This window comes from Diabrotica virgifera, chromosome 6, assembly GCF_917563875.1.
Source record: "Diabrotica virgifera virgifera chromosome 6, PGI_DIABVI_V3a".
Classification (NCBI taxonomy): Eukaryota; Metazoa; Arthropoda; class Insecta; order Coleoptera; family Chrysomelidae; genus Diabrotica; species Diabrotica virgifera.
The window spans coordinates 244359723-244383527 of NC_065448.1; the positions used below are offsets into that span (position 1 = coordinate 244359723).

General features: G+C 31.2%; 2 protein-coding genes across 6 annotated transcripts in view; one reads left to right on the top strand and one right to left on the bottom strand.

Annotated features, from left to right (window-relative positions):
- The window catches only part of LOC114336524 (gamma-tubulin complex component 3 homolog), a 35419-nt gene extending 24502 nt beyond the window's left edge, over window positions 1–10917 (bottom strand). Inside the window, exons 1-5 of the mRNA XM_050655023.1 lie at window positions 10779–10917; window positions 9398–9665; window positions 6877–7058; window positions 4537–4855; window positions 202–515 (exon numbers count right to left, since the gene is read on the bottom strand). Coding sequence (XP_050510980.1) covers window positions 202–515; window positions 4537–4855; window positions 6877–7058; window positions 9398–9482 — 900 coding nt within the window. The 5' untranslated portion in view covers window positions 9483–9665; window positions 10779–10917. The remainder of the gene's footprint in view (window positions 1–201; window positions 516–4536; window positions 4856–6876; window positions 7059–9397; window positions 9666–10778) is intronic.
- A 238-nt stretch (window positions 10918–11155) lies between these two features.
- Window positions 11156–23805, top strand: part of LOC114336525 (serine/Arginine-related protein 53-like) — a 32608-nt gene continuing 19958 nt past the window's right edge. The window contains exons 1-3 of one of the 5 annotated variants that reach the window (XM_050655032.1): window positions 11156–11325; window positions 11402–11527; window positions 15859–16345. In XM_050655032.1, the coding sequence (XP_050510989.1) occupies window positions 11249–11325; window positions 11402–11527; window positions 15859–16345 (690 nt within the window). In that variant the 5' untranslated portion in view covers window positions 11156–11248. Of the gene's footprint in view, window positions 11528–15858; window positions 16346–18168; window positions 18298–23805 lie in introns of those variants that run through there. The other 4 variants (XM_050655031.1, XM_050655030.1, XM_028286899.2 and 1 more) reach the window with 4 other exon arrangements.

Here is a 23805-nt window from a genome sequence, read left to right on the forward strand (position 1 = left end):
AAAACGGAGGAAACAGGGACAGCAGGCAGAGGAATTGAACCCACTTCAGTAGAGACAAAAGACGATGGGGCCAAATGCAAATTGGAGCCACGGTCGACATTTGAAGAAGAGTCGCCTAGCGAAACAAAAGATTGTGTTATTGAAGGAAAACCGATAGTGTACTCGATATTAAAGACGCAAGATAAAATATTATTTACTTACACCGGCTTGCAATAAAGCAACAGTTTTATAATATTCTGATAACTCATCACTTAGGGTTGCTACCAACGCTTGAGAGATGATTCCTGTTTGTTTTTCATTCTCTTCACAATACCTTTTCAACTGGTTATGAAGGAAGCTAATTCCTGTCAACCGTTCAAGAATGCCTTTTTGAAACGTCGTTAGATGTTTACACGCCTTAGGATCTATCGTGAAACCCATACCACCCGGTTCTTTTCTAAGAAACTTTCCTTCGATACCTTGGAATGAATACATAACGTCTAATAGTAAATCCTGTTCCGTTACTGCTGACAAACCTAAAATGAAATGATATTAAGGTACCAAAAAAAAAACTAAAATATGTATATAAATTTGAAAATGAAAAAAATAGTACAAATGGTCTGGTTACAGAGTTGCAACTGGAAATGCTGGTTTAAAGTTGCCGAAATAGTACAAGCGATATATTACTCGACGCTCCTTAGCAAGACGAGCAAAATTATACTTCCAGTTTTTATACTACTTCTGGATAAAAAGGTGTAATCAGAAGTGCCACATTATAGTAGTAGAAATAATTCATGTAATATTGCGTACTGAAAAGTTGAGCTCGAATATTTAGTTCTTAGTCCAGGGCGGATCTGTTTTGAGATGGACGTTGAGAGGTGACTCTAATTTTTTTGCAGAAATTGCTTGGAATTAACCCATATAATAATAATTGAGTTATCCTCCCACTCAAAAAGGTCCGGAATATTGTTTAAATAATCAAAATGTCAAAAAATGAAGGAAAAATTCGATTATTTTCTTCGTTTTTTCATTATAGCTTTAAAAGTATTCACTTCCGAGAAAAGTTGCACTAAAATAAAAGTTGCCTAATTAAATTTCCTACAATATAAGATTCGTTAAAATTTTTAAAATTGTTACCCTTATTGCAAAATAGCAATAATTGCAAAAAAAAACATAAAAAACAAGTATTTCTATTTTACTTTTTCAACCATTTCTGCTGTACTTAGAACCTTCATATTTCACCCAGAAAAACTTTATGATATGATAAAATAACACTGCAAATTTAGTTAAGATCGGTTCAATAGATTTTGCAAAATAAATTTTGCAATCCAGCTTTCGCAAAAAAAATTCATTTGTTCAAAATGTTGCAGGACTGAAAATAAAGTAGATAGCAATTTAAATTTAAAAAAATAATAGAAGAATACTGTACCTTCATTTGCAATTTGCAAAATTAAAATCGGTTAACCACCACGGCGTCAGGAATTTTTTTAAATAAACATTAATTTTTGGTGCTACATGCAGGACAGCGGTGTTCGATTCACACAAGTTGATTTCCACCAAAATTTCTTCCAATCTTTATCTAATGTGTATATTATTTTCTTACTCTATATTTTGTTGTATGTTCATATTTTAATTCCACAAAAATCAAACTAATTTGATTATTGTTTGTGAAAAATTGTTTAAACAATTGCATATGTTTAAAAATAATACACTTTTATTTTCCAAGTTAAAATATATGAACAAATAAAGTTTTTGCTAAAAAAAGTGTTATTTCAAAGGACAGAGTATGTGTTTTTATTTTGCAATAAACAATTTTAGTTATTTATTTCGAAATGTACTAAAAATTAAAATTTATCAATCATTATCAAAAGTCATTGGAATGCCAATCAGAGCAAACGTATCCGTTGTCCTGCGCGTAGCACCAAAAATAAATGTTTATTTAAAAAAAATTCTGATGCCGTGGTAGTTAACCGATTTTAATTTTGCAAATTGCAAATGTAAGGGACAGAATTCTTTTACTATATGTAAAAAAAACTCAACTTGCTGTCTGCTTTATTTTCAGTGCTGCAACATTTTGAAAAAATGAATTTTTTTGGGAAAGTTGGATTGCAAAAGTTATTTTGCAAAATCTGTTAAACCGATCTTAACCCGGCACCTGCCACGTGGGGTGCTACGAGCACCCCATAACACATTTTCATCAAATATTTGGTATTTCAAGTTTGTTAAACGTGCTGTGCGTCATAGTAGCTTTCTATAATATTATATAGCATAAATCTGTTTGCGTTTGAAGTGGTTATTTAGTGTCATTCTGAACTTGTGGCTCTAAAGTCGAATCGGGGTGTCATCATCTGGCAGTTTAAGTTTTAATTTTTTTTTGTGTTTTTGATAAACAGGTCAAATTTACATTTTTTATTGTAATAACTGATTTAAATTACTAATATAGTCTCTATACTCAATAAATCTTAATTTTTTTAGATATTTTACTTCTCTTCATTCATTATGGGTTGGTACTTGCTAATTTGCTTATAGCAACTTTTTAATTTTTTATTTTTTAACTTTTATTATATATTATTAGTTAATAAGTTAATAAAACATGTTTTTTTTATATACTTGTGTAACTCAACATATTATTTTGTTTATAAACAAGTAGACCACAGAAAATTTTTAAGGGGTGCTGTGAGCACCCCACGTGGCAGTTGACGCCTTGTAAAGCCACGTGGCATGTGCCGGGTTAATGGAATTTACAGTATTGTTTTATCATATCATAAAGTTTTTCTGGGTGAAATATGAAAGTCCTACGTGTAGCATAAATGGTTGAAAAACGTAAAATGCGAATACTTGTTTTTGTATGGTTTTTTCGCAATTATTGCTATTTTGCAACAAGGGTGACTATTTTTAAAATTTTCAACCAATTCTATATTGTAGGAAATTTAATTACGCAACTTTTATGTCAATACAACTTTTCTCGGAAATGAATACTTTTAAAGTTATAATCAAAAAACGAAGAAAAAAATTGAATTTTTTTCATTTTTTGACATTTTGATTATTTAAACAATGTTCCGGACCTTTTTGAGAGGGAGGATAACTCAAATATTATTATTTTAGTTATTTTCAAGCAATTTCTGCAAAAAAATTTGAGTCACCTCTCAAGGTCCAAATGTACTAATATTTTTACAGATGCGCCCTGGTCTATATATGAAATGTTTGTAATCGTTAATAAGTTATTTGGTAAACAAACTGTTTCGTAATGAATAATTAAATTAATGAGTTCGATATGGCAACAAAGCAAGGAGATATATTATCGACTTTAAAATAAATGGAAATTATAAAATAAATATATATTTATATATACAGAGTAATCCAAATAAAAACGGAACATCCGCAGTTAAGGAGAATGGCGCAAAATGTCGCCTGTCAAAATTTTTAATGTGTTTTAACTGTATTCGTTTTTTTTCGAATCCTGAGAAACTAATAATAGTAGAGGAGCAAAGTATGCTAAATGTGCAGTCACTCGAGCGTTATGGGGACCTATTGGGTTGTGAAGAGTAGGTCCTAAAACCAAAAAAAGTTAAGTAAAGTTTTCCATTTTAGTGGGCGCTTGCCATTTTTTAATTTAATTTTCCATTTCCAACAATCGTTTTTTCCGATTATGACTCCATCTATCCATAATTCGAAAAAATGTTTCGAATGAAAGTTACTTATTTTTACCTAAGGAATCCAAATCTGCAATAAAAAATGGGGGCTCCCATTAAGTATTTGAAAGTAACCCCCCACCCACCTCCGTGGGGGTCGTGTTTGGTGTCATTCGATAGATTTTTCAAAAATATTGAATAAGTGTATTTTATAGTTTTTCGATCTAATGTTCATTTCGCAAAATATCGCGGTATTCGTATTTAAAATGTTAAATTTACCCACCACCCCTCTCTGTGGGAAGTCGTGTTTAGTATCATTCGACAAATTTTTAAAAAAATTTGAGCACATATTTTTTAGTTTTTCGATCTATCATTCATTTCGCGAAATATTCGCTTTTTCTTGTGAAACTTTGGGACTCACCCATTTCCTTACGCCCGGCTCAAATCGTCAGATTTTTGAAATATACACATACTAAGTGTAGAAAAAATGGTTGAAAAACGTAAAACGCAAATACTTGTTTTTTTATGGTTTTTTCGAAATTATTGCTATTTTGCAACAAGGGTGACAATTTTTAAAATGTTCAGTTAATCTTATATTGTAGGAAATTTAATTACGCAACTTTTATGTCGTTACAACTTTTCTCGAAAATGAATACTTTTAAAGTTATAATCAAAAAAACAAGAAAAAATCGAGTTTTTCCTTTATTTTTTGACATTTTGATTATTTAATTGAAAATTATTTGAAAAGTTATGACCGGAAATTTGGTAAAAATCACTCAAAATTAGTGAAATCCTCTATCACTCAACAAGTTACACGAAGAGTTCAAATATTGACTTCCATTTCTACTTCCAGTCACGTTGGGTGAAAACCTAGGACTTATAAAGTCCATATGCTTGTTTTATATAATAAAATAACCATACTTACTAATAACTTTAGAAGAACTTGGAATATCATTCTTAGACCAGTGTGATGATATGGTTGTTGTTTGCGAATGGGCCCTGGTAATCGCCAAACTACTAAAATGGCCTGAATGTGACCCATTACTATACTTTTTTCTGTCTTGAGTGTCTGAAAAATGTTTAGCACTATCTTGTGAATTGGACGGGGTTAGACTAATATGCGATTTGACTCTGTCCAACTCCTTGGAGATTGAACTCCAAGAAGCTACTTCTATTGGTTTTAATCCATCATCCGATATGTTGTATAAAAAACTCAAGTAGGCGTATCTATTGTGTAGTATAGTCTGAAAATTATTAAGGAATATTTATTTTGACTGCTTAATACATTTTATATAAAGAACAACTTATTAAAATTATATTATAACTTTAAATGGAAGGTTCAAGCCTTGGGGAAAATTTTTAAATATAGTTATATAATTTTTTTTTCTCTCTGATTCTGGCCTTCGTTTAGAACTAGAACCTTTAGCCACGTAATTGTATAACTTATCACTAACTCAAATTTGTCAACATACACATCTCTGCATTTGACTTTTTAAACAACCACAGCATTACGATGTCATTTCAGCCTCCCATGTCTAAACAAGAAATTTTGCAGTCATATACATCTGACAGTTATTTCTGAATTAAGCAAGAAGATGTGTATCAAGGAGTCCCTCAAGGAAGAGTATTAGGACCAGTCCTCTACCTGTTATACACATAAAACATACCTGAACTAGAAAATGATACTATAGCCACATTTGCAGATGATACTGCTACCCTAGCAGTAGGTGAAACCAATGAAGAAGCAGCAGAAAAATTACAGTAGTTGTCAATAAATAAAGTCCACAACTAGACTAAAAAATGGAAAATCAAATTAAATTAATTGAAATCAAATCATATTAATTTTACAAATAAAAAAATCCAAAAGATTCCAATTATAATACATGATGCCCAAATACCATACGCATCTTCTTCAAAATACTTTTAGATATCACACTTGATGCAATACTTCACTGGAAAGTCCACATTAAAAAGAAACGGGAAGAACTAGGTGTCCTTTACAAAAAAATGTATTGGCTGATAGGAAGGAACTCTGCATTGTCCACACATAACAAAATTCTTCTATACAAACAAATACTGAGACCAATATGGACATATAGTTGGGGCTGTGCCCCAACCAAGTGTTAAGGAACATCGTTGATGCTCCTTGGTATATCAGAAATGTCGACCTCTACAAGGATCTTGAGATGGAAGATGTAGATAATGTTATCAAGAAGATGGCATGTAGTCATGAACAACGGCACCATAGTCATGTAAACATAGAGGCCATCCAGCTCCTCGATAATACTGGTTTAGAAAGAAGACTCAAACGAAAAAAACCATTTGAGTTAGTGAATGATATAGTAATTTAAGTTAAAGGCATAGGCACAAAATGTGGGCTATCAAAATGTTCAACGTGTTTTAAATGCATTCATTTTTTTCGAATCCTGAGAAAACTAATAAGTATTTTTGATAAATTTAAACGCAGAATTAAAGATTACATCATTACTGAGGGCCGAAAGTCCCTGAAAACTTCTATAATGTTTATTTTTAATAAGTTACAGGGGTGAAAATAAAAGAGAAAATTGAGTGTGATTTTTAATTGTAAATGTTTCATTAAAAAAAAACTTTTTATTTATTCTAAGGGACTTTCGGCCCTCGGTAATAACGTAACCTTTCATTCTGCATTTAAATTTTTCAAAAATACCATTAGTTTTCTCAGGATTCAAAAAAAATTAATACATTTAAAACACATTGAAAATTTTGACAGGCGACATTTTGTGCCTTTCCCCTTAAAGAAGAACTGATAATTGGTCAACTGTGACCAGATTTCAGTAGCATAAATACATTAGATGTTTAATAAAAAAAATCAGCCTCTCATAGCCTCGTCAGATTCTGGGGTTGCAATCAAATAAGAAAGACCACCGAAGGTGTCCTAATTGTTTCTCACTCGGGTAGTTGTTTACAAACATGAAATCTACTTTAATAACCATGAACAAAAACCATTTATGAATATTTTTTTTTTGTCCTTTCTGCCTCTCATGGTCTCATCAGATGATGGGGCTGAATACAACATCAAACATCGTGCTCCTATTGAATCTTCCAGGAATTTTAAAAAGAAAGAGTTCCTATCGGGACTGTGGTGGCTAGATGATGTTTCTACTGAGGATGAAAATGATTATGAAATGAAAATTATGAAAATAAAAAATGAATTCTATCATCTGTAAATTTAACACAGTAATTTTTACATTTACTTATATTATGTAACTAAACATTAGATACTTACAGATTCACATAGTTTTGAATACTCTACTTCAAATTTGTCGACTTTTTCTTTAGACTGAGTAGAGAGTTTTTGTTTTATTTGAGACACAATATAAGATTCGTCTACCACATTACTGGCTCCTAGCGTTGTAGATTTTGTTGATAAAAAGTTAAATGCCACTCTACATAAAGTTGGTGCTAAAGCTACAAAAGTCATTTTGTATTAATAAATGGTTGGTACAATTATTAATGTCTGATTGTAACTGATGTTTACATCTAGTGCATAGCTTATGTGAATAAACTGTAGACTAATTAATAACACAAACAGCTATTTGGTAGATTAAAGACGATAGATTGTATACGATACACTTTGCTGACGATCAAGCCATTCTAGGTGAAGTTGAGAGTGATATTAGTCTAAGAGCTAGAGCCGAAAAATCATCGTCATAAGTAATATGGAGTTTGGCATGTGAAATGTGTCTATTGTATATTGATAATTATGACCCCTTTCAGGCTGACACCTCAGTGGATACAGAAAGTAGCAATAAGGGATGAAAAGGGAAAGTTAGTGTAGTCTTTAAAGGTTTTCAGCTCCTATTTTGTTAAACCTCCATCGATTTGCATGAAAATTGGTGACTAGTTAGAACATACCTCAGGAAATAAAAACGATTTGGTGCCAACTTTCACTTTTACCCCGGGGAGTGGATACCACCACTTCACGGGGGTGAAAACGATTTTATTAAAAATAACCCTACAAATCGATAGAGGAACAAATTATAAGTAAAATTTGTTATATCGTGTTATTAAAATAAATCAATACTTTTGAGTTATTAAAGATCAAAGATTTGTCTGTTTAAGAGCACATGCATGAAGTTACGGATGATAAAAGGAACATATTAATTAATTGTATGTTACTAAAATATTATTTATATATTATTTCGATATTATAAATTTAGCAAAAAGTGTATTCGAATATGTCAAATGTACCCATTTTTGGACAACCCCACTTTCTGGACATATTCAGTTTATATTGAAAAAAAAATTCAATTAAATATCGAAATAATATAAAAATAATATTTTACTAACATACAATTAATTAACATGTACTTTTTATCATCCATAACTTCACTCATATGCTCTTAAATAGACAAATCTTTGATCTTTAATAACTCAAAAAGTATTGATTTATTTTAATAACATGATATAACAAATTTTACTTAAAATTTGTCCCTCTATCGATTTGTGGGGTTATTTTTAATAAAATAGTTGTCACCCGTGGGAAGGGGTGGTATTCACCACCAGGGTAAAAGTGCAAGTGGCACCAAATCAGTTTTTTTTCTTGAGGTATGCTCTAACTAGTCATCAATTTTCATGCAAATCGATGGAGGTTTAACAAAATAGGAGGTGAAAACCTTTAATGACTGCACTAACTTTCCCCTTTCATCCCTTATTGCTACTTCCTGTATCCACTGAGGTGTCAGCCTGAAAGAGGTCATAATTGTCAATATACAATGGACACATTTCACAGGAAAAACTCCATATTACTTATGACGATGATTTTTCGGCTCTAGCTCTCCGTCTATATAGACTGTATGCTTAGAAAACTGGTAAAGGGGTACACCAAGAGGGGCCTCACAATTAATATACAAAAAACTGAGTTCCTAGTTGTAAAGGAATAACCAAAAAGCCTATAAATTGAAATGGGAACTATAAAACCAACAGAAAATCTCAGAATTGGCCAAGCAAGATTAGCCACCAAACAGCTACAAAGACTATTGTGGAATAATAAAATAACAAAAAGAAAATAAAAGAAGAATTTATAAAACAATAATAGAAAGTATTGGGTTGTATGGCACCGAACTCTGGGAAATAAACCAAAGAAACAAATCAAAAATTAAGGCCATGGAAATGAAATATTAGAGACAATGTTGCCAACTCACTAGTTTTGGTAGGGTGAGAAACAAAGATATTAGGAGAGAAATGAAAATTTATTTACACATAATAGACATGATCGAAGCCAAAAACATAACTGGTATGGACACCTTCAGACATTGCCTGAAAATAGATGGCCAAAAAAAATAGAAAAATGTACACCGAAAAATGGATTCCCACAAAATGAAAAGGAGGTAGACCAAGACGATCCTGGAGAGAAGATGTCGAAGCTGCTATGACTGCCAGATATCTAAAACCTGAAGATTGCTTCAACAGAAAATGCTGGAAATTAGGAGATATTAAAAGACTGGCTTTTTACAGTAGGAAAAATGAAAGGATACCCATAAACGAACATATAAAACACGCTCTATTTTCCTGTCACTGTGTCACGACAAAAAATTGGCCAGCGCAAGTACATGTAATAATTATTGTTACATGTACTTGCACTGGACAATTTTCTTTGTGACACGGTGACAGGAAAATACAGCATGTTTTATATGTTCGTTAATGGGTATTCTTTCATTTTTCCGACTGTATGTATAGCTATTTCATAGGACAAAATATTACCATAAATAATAAACTATTAAAATTAGATAAAAAAATATACCAACCTTGATTATTTTTTGCCAAGTTATTACAAAGTTTTATAATTAAATCTGAAACGCTACTGTTTTCAACAACATCATTAATATCCATATTGGAAGTGTGTTTGAAAATTATATATATCTGTATATTAAGTTATATATCTACTCCTTGTAACTATGAAACTATGTCTTGATTAAATTCATTTTCTGTTTCTAATTTATTAATCACTCAAGTATTTTTTAAATTCACCATGAGTTACATCAGACCTGTAGATCATGTAGCATGTGGATTTGTCTATAATGGAAAGATAAATATAATTAAACAGTGTACAATATTAAAAGAAGTTGAATATTACATTCTAAGCCGAATAATACAGTAAAAGTTATTCATTTGTTAGGGGTTGGTTAAAAAAAATGTTATGAATACAAAAATTTTGAATGTAAATTTTTTGAGATCATGGAAGATAATACTGGAAGAATATTCAACAATATTCATACAATTATATTGCTACATGCTATGTCTTCTCTGTCCTTTTTGGGTCGCCCCCAAAATCTATACACGCCTAACTTCAAGCGCTACTTTTATATGAGAATTATAAAAAAAATTGAAAACATTGAAATCCAGAATCCCGTAATTTTTTAGCATTATAAAGTGAGTACAAAGACATACAAAATTTCTGTTTGTAATTCCACCTTTAATTTACCCTGCACTTCTCTTAGACTATTTATGGTGTTCAATCATAGACCTTGAACGAAGATATGTAAAGAAAATTTAATTTGTGATGTGGCTGTATAGGAGAATACTTAAGACTAAGGAGAATACTACAGTGGACTGACCAAGTCACAAATGAGAAGATCCTTAGAAGAATGAAGAAGAACCGAGAGGTACTGAACACCATCAAATCTCAAAATTTACAATACTTCACACACATTATGCAAAATGAATTCAGATATACCTTCCTACAAGGAAAAATATGTGGAAAGCAGAGTCCAGAAAGAAGAACATCCAGGTTGAAGAACCTTAGAACCTGCCTTTATTTGAATCTACCCTTGCTCAGCTTTATTCATATATTTCAGAACTAAAGGCAGTTATGTTATAAATAGTATATAGGTTACTAGTTCCCTTGGCTAGAAATACTTTGCTTTTTTATCATGTAAACAAATCTGTATTCTTACTGCTCTGGAATTCTCAACTTTTCCTTGCTTGTGGTTAATTGTATACTATTGTCTATGAATGTAAGGCACTGGTAATCCCTAGCCTAGTATACAAAGTTCCTGTTTCATATATTCTGGAAATACTAATATTCCCAACCAGCATATTAAAAGGATATGTCAAATAATTGTCCCTATATTAAGGAGGAACAAGTTACTTAAAATAAATTATACTCTTTTCGTGGTATTGCTTTACCTTTTCTCAAAATACTCACTGGCCACAATTACGGATTTAATAAAGTATTTTTGAATTATCTTTTGATTTTTATTAATAATTTATATTCAACACTGTTATGGTTTAGGCTGTCAGTTTGAAGTTTAGTTTCAAATTTATCTAGCTAGGCTAGCCAACATGAAATATTTGGATTTAAGGTATGTTTTAGACATCCGAATGTATTAAATTTCACGTTTTTCTTTAAAATATCTTTGGAAAATGAAGTAATTGAATTAATAAATACCACTACCACTAGATATATTATTTAATTTCAAAGAAAAATATTTCTCAAAACATCATGTGGTGATGACGTCATATCAATGTTGGCTGCTCCGAAAAAGTTTGACACTATTGACAGAAATTGTCACTAAGTAAACCGTCAATGTCAAATATTAGCAAGCAAATAAAATGTTTTATATTCTTAATTATAAATAATTTTTGAAAATTTAAGAATGGGTAAGTATTCTAGTGATTCAGAAAATGAAAGGCGCGGGAGTAAAAGTTCAAGCAAAGCTAAAAGCAGGCGTAGGTAAGGCAGAAAATGTGTTTGTTCAGAAGTTAACAAACCAGTTAAGTTCCAAATGCAGAATTAGTACTGTTCGTAGATCTTCCTCTTCAGATTCCAGTGATTCCAAAAGTAGAAGTAGCAGGAGGAGATCGGATAAGAAATCTAGTCGCCGATCTAGGACCAGGAGTCGGGATAGATCCAGAGACAGATACGGGAGGTCTAGGTAAGGAATTTTTTTAAAACTGCTATAACATAAAATCTATGTAACCAGACATAATATGATAATTAGATTATGTGAAGTCGTTAAGGCCCTGGTCTCTTTGCACTTCAGCGTATAGAGATCTTTTGTGCATACCTTAACCTATTTACTGCAGATCATGTGCCAGAGCATTATATGGTTACTTCAGTCAGGTGCACTTCAATAGAGCTCCTGGCTGGATTCCATCACCTTCGATAGACACTGAATGTGTGAATCTAGTTAAACTCTAGGATACCAATACTTCTGATCTGATGGAGTTTATTAGCCTCCTAGGTGACTTGTTTCCTATGTCAGAGGATGCTAGAGTAATCTCTTCTAGGAATTTTAGTTGTTTGCAGAACAGTGCTACTCAGTTCCATAGCATATATCGCCTAGTGAGAACAATAGTGGCGAAACACGAAAATCAACGTTTTTGAGTTAAATCTGTCAACCGACATCTAAATATGCCCTCTTTTATGTGCAATATCGGCTAACAATTATTTAATTTCCTTATTACTAGAGGGCACCTGCAAGTCTTTAGGGTATTGTGACTTTGTCAAATATTTTGATGCATTAACGACGAAAGCACACCAAACTTTATATCAACACTGGCGAATCTGTAATTATGATTTTGCTTGCATGTATTTCAAATATTAGATATCTTATTAAAGATAGTAGTGCAATGTGCAATAGTGGCGAATGAGCACTTTTGTCTGTGTGGTCGTTTTTCCTTTTGTGGTTTTTCTTATAAAACTTATAGAGAAACTCAGTTTCAATCATTCTTAGGTACTTAGAAATAGCAAATCAAGAAAGCGACTATCCACTTTGGATCAGTATTGTTTAATTCCACACTATCGAGAACCAATATTTATTTCTAAAAAGAAGTCTTACAAAATAAATCAATCCCTTCTACCCACAATCATTTCTTTAGTAGTTTGAAATACGAAACATACGTGAGTGAAATGATGAATTTAATTTTACTATTCATACCTAGTTCTTTTGCTTACTTTTATCTTTTATCATGTTTATCGTTTTCTTGTTAACAGACATATTGTTAATAATTATTACTTAGATCTTATTTTGTTATTTTTCTATTGTACTTTAGTTTCATTTTGCGAATAACTGATTGGTGTGTACAATAAAATATTTTATTTGATGCGTTTAATTTATTTTTAAAAGTAAATTTTTTAATTAGTTAAAACAGAAACTAAACTGTTGTAGTATAGTAGTAGTATAGTGGCGAAACATCAAATTAAACATCCTCGAGAGTGCAATAATGGCATAACTCAGAAAAAAAATCAAAAATAAATACAATGTCCATCTTTTCTTCAAATAAAATTACTTCTGCTAATTGGTTTAAATGACTAGAAGCATATTATTAGAAAAATTCTGCAAAATGATTACCTATTAGTCAGTTATACTGTTTAGCAGTTTCATCAAAACTTCCAATAAGATTATCTCTTAATGTTCATTTTGAAGTTTCGTCACTATTGTTCTCACCAGGCAATATGTTCTGCCATTTCTTTTTTTGTTATCACAGAAGCATTATCATTTGAGATGATATCTCAGAGGACAGTGACCAGTGAAGCCCAGTGAGAATTTTTATATCTTTTTTACTCATGTCGAGAAGGCGTTTTCATTGTCTTTTGCAATAGGTCATACTTTTTGCTTGCCTTTTTTCTGGTGTGTTAGACCAACATAGTTGTAGTTGATTGAGTTCCCAGGTCTGGAGTTTTTCTCTGATGTGGCTTTTCGATAGTCTACTGAAGGGTTCTGAACCTTGGAATGGGATATTAACCCCTTCTTTTGCGGGGCTATCAGCAAAGAATATAGATGCACTGCCCTGTAACGTTTTAGAATAGGATTTTGTGTTCCCACTGAGTAGGTAGGTGCATAGACCTGACAACGACTACGGAGCTTACGCGATCATATGTTCCATATAAAAGCTTCTAGGAGAGTATTTGCTGTGTGCAAGTAAGTGGAGGGGATATGAGAAACAATTGTGTGCTTATAGTGGACAAATTTTGCAACTTTTTGAACATATATTTGTTAAATAATTTATATTGGTAATTGAAATTGTCAAATTGATGTATATTAATTTCATACCTTCTGTCATTGAAGAAAATGTGATTTCGCAAATGATGAGTTTAAATTGTAAAAATTATATGTTGCTCCAGAATATTGATATCGTCCGTTCGGATGAAAACTGTACAATCTCAAAATTTACAAACTTTTCAGGAGAGCATTTTTAAGATTTATCGGTAAATAAAATTTTCCACAATAAACATTGGCAGGTTTTTGTTTTAGTTTGTATTAGTTGTATCTTTTATATGTCGAAACAACATGAAAATATTTCAACCATATAAATAATAATAATAAAACAATTTGTTTTTAAATAAGATGTTTTGAATTTTGCTACTTTTTTAGAGAAAATATTATTAATTTCCATTATTATACAGATGTTTAAAAAGTACTATTATGATAAAATAGGGTATGTTCAATGAAAAACTAGGCTTATAAGCAAATTTTTATTCTCAAAAATATTATAACAAATAGCAGGTAATATGGCACAAACCTTACAATGAAATTTAGTCTTAGAAATGGGTGCACCGAAGACAAAACCCTTTATTTAACAAAATCACATTTACTATTAAATACAAACAATCAATCAAGTAAAAACAAATTAAAAGGAACAGGAAAGTTTTTCAAAGATTTTCATAGAATCCAAGATGATAACCTGGAATGGTTTTCTTTTGCAGTAAACCCAATAAACCATTTTTCTTTTGCTCTGAAAATTTATCTGAAACAGTATACAATTACGGAAATATACTATTACACTGATAAAAATTACATCATATTTCAGTAAATTTTTTCACGAAAACTATACAATTTCAAAATTACATGATTTTAAATAGAAGAATGTTTGAAAATATTATGAGAAAAGTTAAATAAATTCGAAATTATATACTATTAATGAAACACAAAGCTTTACCTTCAAGTTGACATTTTTGGTTTTGTATACTCTTTAAGTGAAACAGCGTGCGAACTTCCTCGATCGTGAACACAACTAAAGATTGTACCGTTTTAGAGAGAAAGAGATGCACAATCCTTCCAATTTAAAACTAACCAATGCGCTCCCTAGCGGATATTTCTTGAATTACGATTGATTGTCACTATTCCAGAGAAAATATTGATGACACTGAGCGTTTCTATATACTTAACTCAATTTCGTAAAAATTTGGAGATTGTATACTTTTCATGCGAAGAGACGATATGATTACAATTATTAAAGTGAATTTAATTAATGGTTATTTGCTTGTAGTACAATGTTTACCTTTTAATAACATAACCTCAATCTTACTTTTTCTTCTTATTCTTTTTTGGGCTATAGCCTTGACAATTATCCAGTAGCCAGATCTGATATAATTGGCCAATATAATTAAAAGTGCTAAAAATGTTGCCGAGTTATGAAACCAGGTGTCACTCTTCAGAACTTGCACGGTCCCAATATATTCTTTGCTATCAGCTTCCTCATTTCCTGCAATTCCCTTGTGAGCTGACACTCACATCAAAGTTACTTTGTTGCATTCGGCCAGCTACTTGAGGAATTGTTTACAGTCCCAAATCAACTTTAGCTCAGAAGTAAATGACTTTAGAGCCTTTAAGGCAGCTTTGCTGTCTGATAAAATAAAAACTTTTGCCCCAGGAGTGTTTCAGTTGAGACATTCTTGGAGACTAATGTCTATCTATAGCATGTATTTCTGTCTGAAAGATAGTTAAGGTGTTTCGAAGAGATTTGAATAGCCTGAATATGGGCCCAGCCCAGTAACTCCCGCTCGTGCCCTTTCATCCATCTCTCTGTCCATCTGTATACCATACAAGTAATTTCGGTTCATCTTGTTCACCCATTTGGTGGTTTTTTAGACTACCTCAAAGGTGTTTCTAAGTCATATTTGACTGGCACGACATCTGTGAGCCTGCCCTTAGAATCCAATAGAATTTCTTCCAAGATTTATAGGTGGCTCACTAGATCTCCAGGTTTCATTATTTGTGTCTGTCACATCGTTAAGGCTGTGGTTAATGTCTCCCTCCTTATGCAGAACTGCAAAGGAGAAAGGTTCAGCATCGCCTTTAAAGTTGTAGTGGGGCATTGACATTGCCCCTTTAATTCAAAGTCAAGCTAGCCACTGCACTTTTTGAAGCTTGGCGTTAGCTGTTGTTTATTGTGTTTTTGGTTTTGGACACAATTTAATAATGAATACATTTGCTATTTAATAGAAATATGTTGTTAATGTACTAAAAATTATTTTATACAGGCGTTCTAGAAGTAGAAGCAGCTCCACATACAAATCATCAAAATCCAGATCATACAGATCAAAATCCAGAGATCGCTATCGAGATAGACACAGAAGGTCAAGATCTAGAGATAGATACAGATCTAGACGTTCCAGGTCTAAATCTTACATTAAAGAATATGTGAGTAAACCAAAAAGAAGATCACATTCAAGTTCTAGTACAAGCAGTAGTGAATGCGTCAAAACAAATGTAAAGCATAACTCAAAGAAGAAAGAAGAAAGTAATACCAAGGGCACTGTCAGTAAAAAGGAGAAATCGGCTTCTCCAGATTGTATTGTAATAGACAATGAAGTTTTAGATGAAATAAATGAGAATAGTTTTGCTCCCAAACAATTTACGTCGAAGTCAAAGAAAGTTCCAGAAAATATTGTTATAGACTTAAAGAAAAATACTATTAAAGTTCCAGAAATTGAACAAGAAGAGCCAGATAGCATATTTCATCAGAACGTAAGTAATTCAAATAGTAATGTATACTTATACAAGGCGTACACTAAAAGTTTTGCACAGAGCTATTCGTCTAGCAGTAGTTGTTTGACTTTGTAAAATATGATTTTCAGATATTTTAATATTTCTTGTGGTAAACATTGACAGGTTGAAAATCCATTAGATTAGCTGCAACAAATTTTCAAGGCAATCAATTTCTAAAAAATAATGGAAATCTTTCTTGAAAATTTTTGCAAGATGATTTTATATGATTTTAAGGTTGGCATAAACTAAACAACAATACATTGATCTACTTTGTTTTTGTGATAAACACGAGAACCATCAACTGTTCTCATGGTTTGAAGAATTCAAGTGTAAACACACCAGTTCTTGACAAATTCTGTGAAGACCATCTAGCTACAGCTGTTGTCTTAGAAGACATTGATGCTGTGCATGGCATGATTGAAGCAGATCTACATAACTATTTTTAGATTCGTGCATCATTGGATACAGGCTTGACTAAAATTTAAACAATTTTGCAAGATCATTTGGCAGTGAGAAAGATTATTTAACAGAGATAGCTCAAATCTGGAATGGAACATGTTAGTGGTGATGAAACATGGATATATTGTTGAGCCTGAAACCACAAACCAATCAACATTGTCTTGGTGTTTCATCCCGAGACAAAGTCAACAAAAACAGTCTGGGTTTAAAGCATCAGCAAACAGAGGATTGTGAGTTTTTTTTGGAAAAGGGGACATGTTGCGGTAATGTCAGCTCTCACACGACTTGTATAACATCTGAGTATTTAAAGGAAAAATATCTATTTGGTGTACCATCCTGCATGCAGTACTGACTTGGCGCCATCTGTTTTATTTGCCTTCCTGAGTTGTTTTACTGCAAAATCATATTAACCTGAAAGGCAAATATTTTGAAAACAATAAAGCTGTTCCCAGTGCAAAACTTTTAGTGCATGCCACTTTTTTACTTTTTGCCTATAAAACGTTTCAATGAAAAGCTGCTGAAAAACACACTTTAACAAAACACAACACAACCTTATATGACCAATAGGAAACAAGATAGTATTTTGGTGGAAATACATGTCATGCTTCTTGTTATTGACAATAGAATGTTATGTTTTTTTTTGGAAAGTGTGTTTCTTTACCAGCTTCTCAGTCAAAATTGTTTATGTATTTTAATTTGAGAGCTCTCAAAAGAGATCTTTTCATGATCTACAACTTTTATTTGAATCATTTGTCTCTAAAATGGTTAAGAAATGTTTTAGAGGTAACAAATATCTTTTTCACATTGTAAGATTGTTTAAAAAAAACAAACAAAATAATCTGTACATTTTCACGGATTTTTTATCAGCTACCCCTCATATATCTTTCAGAACCTTAAAATATCTGTATTAAGATTTTTTTTAGGTTTTAGATTTTCTTCCTTGACTGAGGTAAAATATGATTCTTGTGAAATCACAAAATGCCAGAAAAACAATTATTAAGTATTAGAGAAATGTAGATGAATATTGATAAAGCTTAAATATCACCCCAAAGAAAATTAACTGTGCCAATGCATACCCAAGATATAATATTATGGATCAATATATAAAAATATATTCTTAATATTGCTTATATTTTTCAAGGTTTATCTAAATATATTGTTCAAAAAAGTTAGATGTAGTTATTTAAAATAAATGTGTAATGAAACATTTCAAATATAAATAGTTTTTAAATCCAACTAGGAGTACTTGGCATGATAGATTTATTGTTTTATGACATTGCAATTGTAAACTTTAAGTATTAACAATTTTATTGGCCAGCTTCCAAAACATGCTCGTAAAAATTTATGTTGCTATAGATTGATTTCTAGTATTCATTTATGAAGTGATTTGTTGGTGGTGTGGAAGCTTAGTGATTTTATCTAAAAGTGAAAATGTTTTAGAACTCAGTATAGACTATGGGTATGATGATAAGGTAAATGCAATAAGTTGCAATATTTTGTTTCGAATGTGCATATAAAGATTTACTTATTTAATAGTTTTTGACACACTTGTTTATAAATATTTTTCCAAAGTCATGTCAATGTCAATGCTGATATTAGTTTATTTATTTGAAAAGTTCAACAGGCCTTGAAGGCCTAGTTCTAAAAATACAGTCAATATAATACAATAATATAATACTTTAGGTATATTACAAAACTTGTATCAGGTGGGATGGCTTATTGTCGAATCATGCTTGTTGCCTACTAACTTGACTTACTATTCTCCTCCATTCATTCCTCTTTGTTACTCTTTCTTCCCAACCAATAATTCTCGCATTTCTGAGGTCTTCCTGTACGCTGTCAAACCAACTTTGTCTGGGTATTTCTTTCCTTCTATTCGTGATTGGGTCCCGTTTTAGGATCATCTTTGGCATCCTCTACCTTTCCATTATATTCACGTGTCCCATCTATCTCACTCTTTGTGCCTTTATGAAGCGACTGATGCTTGGAAAACGAAGGCGAAGGATATCTATGTCCCTCTTCATTGTTCAGCAGTGATCAGCCATCATTCTAATATCTCGTCTTCCTTGGTAACACCTCTTCATTTCCTTTATGTCTTAAAGAATAGGGAACTTGCACAATTTTTTTTATTACATAATAATGTTCAGTTTTGTTTAAAAATGAGATTTCCAAAATTTCACGCTTCAAAAACTCGTAATAACTTAGAAATACGTATTTAAAGTCTTCAGCGGTATAAAATAGTTCAAACGACCCGTGACCTCACATAGTTTTACATTAGTTATTATTATGGTTATATTTCGCTGTGTCTAGGTACACGCTAACGTGTACGCAAATAAAAAAGTTAGGTATGTACACGCGAATTAAACTTCATCAAGCCAGTGACGTTATTATTTAGCGTGCGCAGTGACTGTATATTTTGGTACATGCTATTTTGATATGTTTAGCGTGTGTTTGATAGAAAAATATTTGTTAAAGGAAGGGAAGCAGAACTGTTCAGATGTTTCAAACTTAATTGTAATAAATCAATATATATTAAAGTATATATTTAGGTTAGCAAAATAAAGATATGTATTTAGTTGACATAACACGTAAAAAATATTGTTAAAATAATTTTTATACGTAAGTTAATTATTATAATCAACTATTCTAAATGGGAAATAAGCCACAATTTAACTAAAAAAAATGATTTTATTAACGTTTCGACGTCCAAATCGGATGTCATTGTCAAAATACAAAAATTAGTCAGATTAAATAAATTATTAGAAAAATTTTTTACTAAGCAACACCATTTTTGTTTAATTTAATAATATTTTGTATTTTGACAACGACGTCCGATTTAGACGTCGAAACGTTAATAAAATCATTTTTTGGTTAAATTGTGGCTTAGTTCCCATTTAGAATAGTTGATTACAAAAATGCTACAAGGATAATAGCTTCAGAACAAGTTAATTATTATTGTGAAAGCTTTAGGTCTTCTTTTTATTTTAATCTTTTACGGTAATACATACTATTTCATTTGTAACTAAAAATATATATATATATATATATATATATATATATATATATATATATATATATATATATATATATATATATATATATATATATATATTAATTTATAGTCTCTTATCTTTTTCGTACTGTTTTAAAATGTTGTTAAACTCATTAAAAGAACTAAATAATTGTCCACACTCCGTAGTTAATTTAAAAACAAACACTAAACACAAAAAATAAGAAATCACTGACACTCGTAATTTTTTACTTGCGTACACGGTAACGTATACCTAGACACAACCTTATATTTAGGTATATTCTTCTTCTCCTTCTTTAGTTTATTGGCCTCCACCTACTTGGGTATTTGGCAAGCTCATCGTCGTGGAATAAGTCAAAAATATTTATATTCTAATGACATTTATCGTATGTCATTGTATGTAATAATATATACCAGTTTGTTAAAATTGTAGTTTTATACTGTTTTTGAAGGAAAGGAACGAAGGTTTACTATTGAAAATAAAACCATTTTGTAAAAGTACGAATTTTTCTATGAATAGTTCAAACGATCAAAAACACTTGTAACGTCACATAAATGTATTTTCTACTGACGTTTATAACGTCTAATTTAAAATTCTGTTTACTTTATTGGAAAAATGTAAATGTAAAACCAAGTGACGTCACGGCGCGTTTTGGACCACCTGTTTGAATTTGAATTTTTAATCGTCTTTAGGGGCCAAACGAAAGACAAACAAAACTTTTTTTATCTTTGATAAATGTTTTAAATTATGTTGTGTTGTGATTTATAACATTTTTTTCGAATTTAAAAATTTATGCAAGTTCCCTTTATTTTCAAATTTATGATTCAAATATATGCAAATTTATGATAGTTCCAATATTTTCGGGAAAATAGTTAACGTTAGAATCCAGAATATGTTTCGTGGACCTTAAGAAGGTATTTGACAGGGTCAAGTTAAAGGATTTATCCACTTATTTGTATGCAAGAAAGATTTCTCAAGGAATAATGAAAACAATCTAAAATATCTACCATAACAACACAATAAAAGTAAAAGTAGAACTAACTGAACAAATTGAAGCTGGCAATGGGATAAGACAGGGGAATATATGATACATTAAGATATCGCGTCAATCATTTTGTTTCATGCTAAACAATTTTGATGGTCAGATTCATCATTTCTATACTTATTGACTGAGACTAATTAGATACGACAAGATAATCATTAGCTCTAAGAAGATAGCACATTTCAGAAGTAAACAAAGTTTTTTTTGAAAACCGTCTTAGAAACTTTTCATGGTTCAGCCAGTTAGCTTATTTTACATCTTCCGTTCGTCAAGATACCCATTCCAGGATTCTGCATTTGTATTTTATTTATATTTAGATTCTTCAGCACTTCCTTTTGTGCAATAAACTAAAATGTTCTTATAGCCCAGTAAATGAACGGGAAATTCGGCGATACCGTATAATTTTCAAGGGCAACTCCGAATTGCATGAAAATTTGGATTTAGGTTCTACTTACCCTCCACTTCAAAGTTGAAATTGTGCCGATGGTTGCTTTTACTTGGGAGTGGCAGTCATCCCTTCTCGTGGGTGAAAAAACATACCTTCAAGATAAGACCGGAAATGGATAAATTGACTGATTTTAAGCAACTTTCGTTCTATAGAGTTTTTTACTTAAGTCAATACTTTTCGAGTTATTTGCCATTGAAAATGTTGATTTTTCGACAAAAAAAACTACGTTTTCAGACGGTTTTTCGCAAATAACTCAAAAAGTAAATGTTTTATCGAAAAATATATCCTTAGCAAAAGTGTAGCTTATAAGAAACCCAAAAAAATGGTGTATCAGTAAAGTCTATCAATCAAACAAAAACAAAGTTGTAGCTCATGAAAAATACGTTCTTATTCGTCTAATTCCAAATCGAATATTTCAAGATGAAATCACCGAAAAATTAAGCACTTTTCGGGAAACAACCCATTTAAACTTTAAGGTGTTTATAAAAAGCTTTGTTTTAACAAAAGTTTTAGCATTGAAAATAAGCGAGTTACGCTCAAAATAAAGTTAACCCTCTTTTTTTTGTAAAAAATCATGAAAATCTCGCCGTGTTTAGCTCCCCAAATGAAATTAATCGCTACCGCTTTACAAACAATTTACTTACCTATCTATTTTTTATATGGTCTGTCAGTCTCACCGGTTTAAAGTGTTTATTTTTGAAAGGGTTGTAATTGAGAAAGCTTGAATGGGTCACTAATTACGAGTGCATGCAAATTTTGAACAGCCATATCTTAACCAATTTTTGTCTTGCGGAGAAATAAAATGAAACTAGCATATTTATAATAGCAAAACCTACATTTTTTTACTCTTTAAGATTTTTCTTATCACTAATACTTTTTAAGTTATTTTGAAAAAATGAAATTTTTTAAAAATTTTTAGAAATTTTTTTTTTTACTATAAAATTAAATGTTTTTAAAAATAAGCACTTCAAACCAATCAAACTTACAGATCATATAAACAATACACATACAGTAAAAATAGAAGGTAAAGCCAAACGATTAATTTCATTTAGGGTGCTAAATAGAGGGAGGTTTTCACGATTTTTTTTACCAAAAAAGGGGCCAACTTTTGTTTTCAGTGTAACTCGTTTATTTTTGATGCTGTAAACTTTTGTAAAAAAAATAAGCTTGTTTTTAATACTTTAAAAATGTTAATAAAGTTTTCCCAAAAAACGCTCCTTTCTTCGGTGATTTCGCGTTGAATTATTCGATTTGGAATTAGACGAATAAGAACGTATTTTTCATGAGCTACAACTTTGCTTCTACTCAATTTGTAGACTTTACTGGTACACCATTTTTTTCGTTTTTTTTATAGGCTACACTTTTGCTAAAAATATTTTTTTCAATAAAATATTTACTTTTTGAGTTATTTGGGAAAAACTGTCTGAAAACGTAGTTTTTTTGTCGAAAAATCAACATTTTAAATCGCGCATAACTCGAAAAGTATTGACTTACGTAAAAAACTTTATAGAACAAAAGGTGCTCAGAATAAGTCAATTTATCCATTTCCGGCCTTATTTTTAAACACGCGTTTTTCACCCCCCGAGAAGGGGTAAATGTCACCCCCCAAGTAAAAGCAACCAACGGCACAAATTCAACTTTGAAGTGGAGGGTAAGTAGAACGTAAATCCAAATTTTCATGCAATTCGGAGTTGCCCCTGAAAATTACACTCCAAAACGGTCATTTATTGGGCTATTATTAAAATTTTCAGTTTAATAGTAATTAAAAAATTGTGTGTATAAAATACACTTGCGAGCAAAAAAATCGACTCACTCGATGAATTATACATGTTAGATGTCTCGAATTTCCTAAACCTGTTGTCCGATTTGAGTGATTTTTTTAGTATGTTATAACCTTACTATACAATAATACTATTCAATATCGCTGTACTAATAATGTTGCTAAGCAGGTAAATGTCATTTTATACCGGGTGTAACACTCATACTGTGTGTTTTCCTTAAAGTTCGAAACACCCTGTGGAATATTCTAGCATATATGATATATTGAAATTAAAACTCATTTCTAGACTTAGGCTTTATTAACATTTTCTTTTTTGATTCATTTGCTTATGTTGGATAATAAAAAAGCTACATACGTTAACAACTAGCCATGTTGTTCATCCTCACTTTCTGCTTAGTTTAATAAACAAGCCTAAAGTAGGCTATGAGAAATTGACAATTTAATGGATGTCAAATTGTTAATATTTAAAAAGTGTCAGGTTTGTTGCGAAAATTAGTGGATTTATGATTAAAGTTTCAATTAAGTCCGTATTTTTTTGTTGTTTGGTGAAAATGGAACACGCTACAAGGAATTTGACCCGCGATGAGTGTGTTCAAGCAGTGATCTTACATAGCGAAGAACTTAGCTACCATGCTATCAGCTCCTTATATGTATTGGTATCAATTTTCTGCTAATGCA